Source organism: Bison bison, unplaced genomic scaffold (genome assembly GCF_000754665.1).
Source record: "Bison bison bison isolate TAMUID 2011002044 unplaced genomic scaffold, Bison_UMD1.0 scf7180017863885, whole genome shotgun sequence".
Classification (NCBI taxonomy): domain Eukaryota; kingdom Metazoa; phylum Chordata; class Mammalia; order Artiodactyla; family Bovidae; genus Bison; species Bison bison.
The window spans coordinates 136,875-142,832 of NW_011494457.1; the positions used below are offsets into that span (position 1 = coordinate 136,875).

Consider the following 5,958-nt stretch of genomic DNA (forward strand, 5'->3'; position numbering starts at 1 on the left):
GTGTGTCTTACATCAGTGTTTCTTATTCTACAAATGAACCACAGTTCAGTGAGCCAGCCTCTGTCTATGGACTTTGTGCGGTTACCAGGTTTTTGGTTTTACGTGGAAGCCTGCAGGGAGCATCGTGTATGCTTGCCATCTTTGTATGCCCTTGTGTGATCAATAACTAGACTCATAATTGCTAGTTGAAGTGTAAGGCACACCTCTGAGATACTGTGGGTTCGGTTCCAGACCACGGAAATAAAGTGAGTCATGCGATTTTTTTGGTTTCCCAATGCATGTTAAGTTATGTTTACACCATCCTGTGGTTTTTTTTTTTTTTAATATTTCTTTTTATTTATGTGGCTGCACCAGGTTTTAGCTGCAGTATTTGGAATCTTCAATCTTTGTTGCGGCGTGTGAAATCTTTAGTTTTGGCACGCAAATTCTTAGTTGCAGCATGAGGGACCGACTTCCCTAACCAGGGATTGAACCCAAGCCCCCTGCATTGGGAGTGTGAACCACCAGGCAAGTCGTCTGGAGTCTGTTAATTGTGCAAGAGTATATAAAAAAGAACATGCCCCAACTGAAAATATTTTATTGCCAAAAAATGCTAGCCATCTCTGCTGAGCCTTCAGTGAGTCATAGTGGTAACAACAAACATCATTGATCGAAGATCACCATAACAGACATAATAATAATGAAAGCTTGAAATAGTGCAAGAATTACCAGAATACGACACAGAGACACCAAAAGAGCAGATGCTGTGGGAACAGTGGTGTTGGTAGGCTTGTTTGAGGCAGGGTTGCCACAAACTTTCACTTTGTAAGAAGGATAATAAAGCAAAGCTTAATAAAATGAGGTATGGGGGATTCTCTGGTGGTCCAGTGGCTAAGACTCCACATGCCCAATGCAGGGGGCCTGGGGTTTGATCCCCGGTCAGGGAACTAGATTCCGCATGCTGCAAGATTGCACACACCCCAACTAAAAAGATCCACATGCCACAGCTAAGATCCAAGATCCCACATGCTGCACCTCAGACCCAGTGCAGCCAAATAAGTAAGTAAATAAATATTTTAAAATAATAAGATGAGCTATGCCCTGTGTCCATTAAAAAAAGATTTTTTTTAAAATTTTAAATTGAAAGATAATTACTTTACAGAATTGTGTTGGTTTCTGCCAAATATCAATATAAGTCAACCATAGATATACATATGTCTCCCTCCCTCTTGAACCTCTGTGTCCATGTTTTTTATTTGCCTTTTTTGGTTAAGGTATAAATTACACTCAGCGCCAGGCACACCTAATAGGTGCTGTGGGGGGCGGGGTGCTCAGTGAGGTTTTCCCTGGATTAAGCACGGGTGTAAATCTACCCTGAGAAATTCACAGTGCCCAACAGGGCTCCATCCTGCCCCTTCCTCGTCACCCTCCCCCTTGCCCCAACGTAGTCACTATTCTGATCTCTTATCTCCATGGACTCCCTTTGCCTGTTTCTGAGGTTTCTTTAGATGAAATCATACAGGTGGTTACCTTCTGTGTCTGCATCTTTGGCTCATGGTCCTGTGTCTCTGAGGTTCATCCAAGTTGCTGCATGTATCAGTAGCTCCTTTTTTATTGCTGCAAGGCTCCCACTGACTGAATACACCACGAAGTGTTGTGTTTTTCCATTCTCCTGTGGATGTGGGTGGTTTCTGGTTCTTTGGTTCAGTGCCTCATGAATATTCTTGCCCATGTCTTTGGGTGGATATGGCCGTTCCTTCTTTTGGGTAAATTCCCAGGAGTAGAAATGCCAGGTGAAGGGAGTGCCTGTGTTTACTGGCTTGTAAATTTTGTCAAGCCGTTTTCCAGGATGGTTGCACTGAATGTTCACTAGCAAAGTCTAATGAGTTCCAGTTGCCCCACATTCTATGCCGATGTTTGGAATTGTCAGTCCTTTAATTTTTACCATTCTAGTGAGAGTGCAGTGGCGCCTTATTGTGGCTTTAATTTGCAACTTAATTTGAATTTTCCTGATGGCTAGTGGTGATAGGCACTTCTCTGTGTGTTTATCAGCCATTGGTATATCTTCATGTGAAGTGCCTGTGTGGTTTTTGCCATTTTAAAATTGAATTGCCTTTATTTTTCTTATAAATTTGTAGCAGTTCTTTATATTCTGGATTTGAGTCCTTCAGTGGATATATATGTATTTATGACACATATCATATATTTGATTCCAGTTTGAATTTTATGTTTTCACTCTTTTCTCCCCCTTTAAAATTTTTCTTAATTTTGTTTTTTCTTCTTCCATTTTTATTTCTTTTTAAAGGTTTTTTTGTAGTTCTGTATTTTTTCTTTTCTAATTTTCTTTTTGTCTTTTTGCAGTTTTCACTTTCTTAATGGTATCGTTTGATTGATAAACAGAAGCTCCCCAGTTATAATGAGGACCAGATTATCAATTACTTTTCTAGTATTATTTTTTGTATGCAGTGTAAGAAATCTTTTTCTAACCCAAGGTTATGAACTGTCCTCCAGTGTTTTCTTTTAGAAGCTTTCTTGTTTGTGTCTTTCACATTTAGGTGTGTATTCCATTTCAAGTCATTTTTAGTATGGCATGCGTTTGGGGTCAAGATTCATTTTTCATGTGGATGACCAGTTGTCCCAGCGCTGCTGCTGGAGAAGTCCATCCTTTCTCCATTGAATTGTCAGAGTGCCTTTATTACCATTGGGGGACCATATGTATTTGGGTCATATGTCCACATGTTAATTGTTGATGGATGTTGCCAAAGTGCCCTCTAGAAGGGTTGTGTCAATTTAAACTCCCACTGCTAGTGTATGAGTGTGTCTGTTTACACTCACCCCCACACTCAATATTATCAACCCTGAAATGTTTGCTGTTTGGATGGATGTAAAGTGATCTCACTGTAATTTTTGTTTGCATATTCCTGTTATTAGTGAAGTGAGCATCTCTTCCTGTATGTTGGTCATTTTGATTTCTTCTGTGAATTTTCCATTCTTTCGTCCTTTATTTCCCTAGTGGATTCTTTTTCTTATTGAGTTATAAGAGATTTTAATATGTTTTAGATGGTTATATTGTATTTGTTTTATGTGTTTCAAATACTTTATCACAGGGGATGGCAAACTCTGGCCTGTTTTTGTGAATAAAGTTTTGTTGGAACACAGCCATGCCCACTTGTTTATCTGTTTTCTGTGAGGGTTTTCATGTTACAGTGGCAGAGTTGCATGGTTGGGACAGAGACCATGTGGTTTTCAGAAAGAAAAAAAACTTTCTATTTGTCTCTTTATGGAAAAAGTTTGCCTACTTCTGCTTTATTGCAATTTGTTGTTTGTATACTATTATTTGTCTCAGAAATTTTGTATACACTCAATCCTGTCAACCTTTTTCCTTATAGATTTTGGATTTTATGTGTCGTATATAAGAAGGTCTTACCTATCCTGAGTTAACAAAAATACCTCATATTTTCTTATAAAGTTTTTGTGGTTATTTTTGTTGCACTTATGCTTTTTTATTCACCAGGATTTTATTATTTAAAATTTTATGATATATTTTACTTAACCTAGTATGTCCAAAATGTTATTTTCAGTGTGCGATCAATACAAACAATTGAGGAGATAATAGATGTTCTTTTTTCCTTTCAATACCATGTCTTCCATAGGTTTATTTTTGTATGTGGTGTGAGGTAGGGATCTAACTTTATTGTTTTCCAAATGGATAGCAGATGTCTTAACACCGTTGATTGCCTAGTCCTTCTGTTCTCCATGGGTCTGAAGAGGCTTCTCTGTAATACACCAAGTTCCCTTTTATGCCTGGGTTTGTGCCTGTGTTCTGTGGTGCTCCACGAATCTTTCTGTTCCTGTGCAATACCACAGTGTACATTTTGACCTCTTGTAGGGCTGTACTCCACTCATCTTTATTCTTTTAAAAAATTGTCTAGACTAGTCTCCCATTTATATAAATCCTAGAACCATCTGGCCAGGTTTCATAGACAAAAGCATGTTGGAATTTTCGTTGGGATTGCCATGAGTCACAGATTAGCTCCATAGGATGGGTAGGGCAGGGATCGCTATCTCTGTTTTACAGATGAAGAAATTGAGATCCAGAGAGGGGAATTGACCAGCCCAAGGTCACAGAGATGGGACAGGGTGGGACAGGAAGGTATCTTACCTTGGTTCGTTGAACCGGTAAAATTCAGCATTTGTATATTGAGCACCTGATCTGTGCCGAGCAGACAGTGTGCAGGCACTAGGGGTGCTGAGACCCAGTCCTCGCCCTGAAAGAGCTCCAGGATCCCAGGGAAGTTGGGTGCATTTTCCCCAAGAGCAATAATGGAGTTTGTGCAGGGCCTCAGGCTCCCTGAGGAGGGGGGACCCTGGAACGTCCCTCAGTGAGGAGGTGGGAGTTTTTGTGACGATGCCAGAGGTGGAGAAAGGTGTCCCAGGCAGCGGGAACAGCGTGTATGAAGGCCTTGAAGCGATGACGGCTGGTGGTTCCAGTCCTGCCATGCCGCGTGGCGGTGACCCCTCCCCTTCTCCTCTTTTCTGCACCGTCACCTGTGCAGACAAGGGGACGTGGCTCTGCCCCCCTACTACCAGCCGGAGGAGGACGACGAGATGCCCTTCATCTGCTCCCTGTCGGGGGACAACGGCATCATGGGCTGCCACGAGATCCCTCCGCTCAAGGAGCAGGGCCGCGAGTGCTGCCTGTCCAAGGACGACGTCTACGACTTCGGGGCGGGCCGCCAGGACCTCAACGCCAGTGGGCTCTGCGTCAACTGGAACCGCTACTACAACGTGTGCCGCACGGGCAGCGCCAACCCCCACAAGGGCGCCATCAACTTTGACAACATCGGCTATGCCTGGATCGTCATTTTCCAGGTGAGGCCCTCGGGCTTGGCACCGGCCCCTGTGCTGGTTGTGGGGGTGGGGAGGGGTCGGGGGAGCAGCTTCACCCGGCACTCTGTGCTAGACGCTTGCCACCTGTGTCACTGAAGTCTGCCTGACCTGCAGGCACGACAGGCACTATCATGCCCATGTTCCAGACAGAGCAACTGAGGTTTGGAGAAAGGACTGTAGGCCCTCGGGTGTATCGCCTGAAGTCTCTGTGCCTCAATTTGCTTATCTCTAAAAATGGGGCTGGAACTTCCCTGGCGGTCCAGTGGTTAAGATTTTCACCTTCCCATGCAGGGGATGCAGGTTCATTCCCTGGTCGGGGAGCTAAGATTCCACATGCCTTGCAGCCAAAAAACTAAAATGGAAGTAATATTGCAACAGGTTCAATAAAGACTTTAAAAATAGTCCACATCAAAAAAAATTTTTTTTAATTAAAAAAATGGGGGTTATAACAGCTCCCTCCCCCTGCCCCCCAACCTTGAGTGGCTGAGAAGAATAAACCAGACGATGTGAGCAGAGCCCAGCGTGCGGTGAGTGCTCGGTCAGGGTTACTTTTCTGCTGTGGTTGGAAGGAAGGATGGGGCAGGCGCAGAGTGTGGTGGCTGAGAAGCCGCTGAGAGGGCTGCTCTGCGAGCTTTGCTCTGGGGAGCATCAGAATCATAGAATTCAGAGCCGAAGGTGTGATGTGATCATAGCCCAGCATCTGTGTTTGGAGACCTTCCGGCCCCAAGAAGGGGAATTGCTCTGTGCAATTGCCCAGAAGCCAACAAGACCGCAGTGCTGGGAAGGATCCAGTGTTTGTCTTGCCCAAGACTGCTCTGCTTTTCCTCTCTGGGGAAGTGCATGGGGGACAGAGTCACACCAAGCTCAGCACAGCCACTGTCCCTGGCTCAGCCGAGCTGCGCCCCCAGCCCTGCCAGGCGGGCTCTGTTAATCCCATGCACTGAAGAAGCAGCTGAGGCTCAAAGAGTGAGTGGCCCAGGGGGTGAGCTGGAGTTGCAACCCAGACCCACTCCCGGCCACCTGCTTCCTCCAGTCCTTCTGCTTTGCTGTGGAAGACTGAAAGGTAGGGAGCTCTGGAGCGAGAGGGAC

At 44.5% G+C, this 5,958-nt stretch overlaps 1 protein-coding gene across 1 annotated transcript in view; it reads left to right on the forward strand.

Moving 5' to 3' along the window:
• Positions 1-5,958, forward strand: part of CACNA1I (calcium channel, voltage-dependent, T type, alpha 1I subunit) — a 112,689-nt gene that overhangs the window by 60,811 nt on the left and 45,920 nt on the right. The window contains exon 7 of the mRNA XM_010833752.1: positions 4,536-4,851. Coding sequence (XP_010832054.1) covers positions 4,536-4,851 — 316 coding nt within the window. The remainder of the gene's footprint in view (positions 1-4,535; positions 4,852-5,958) is intronic.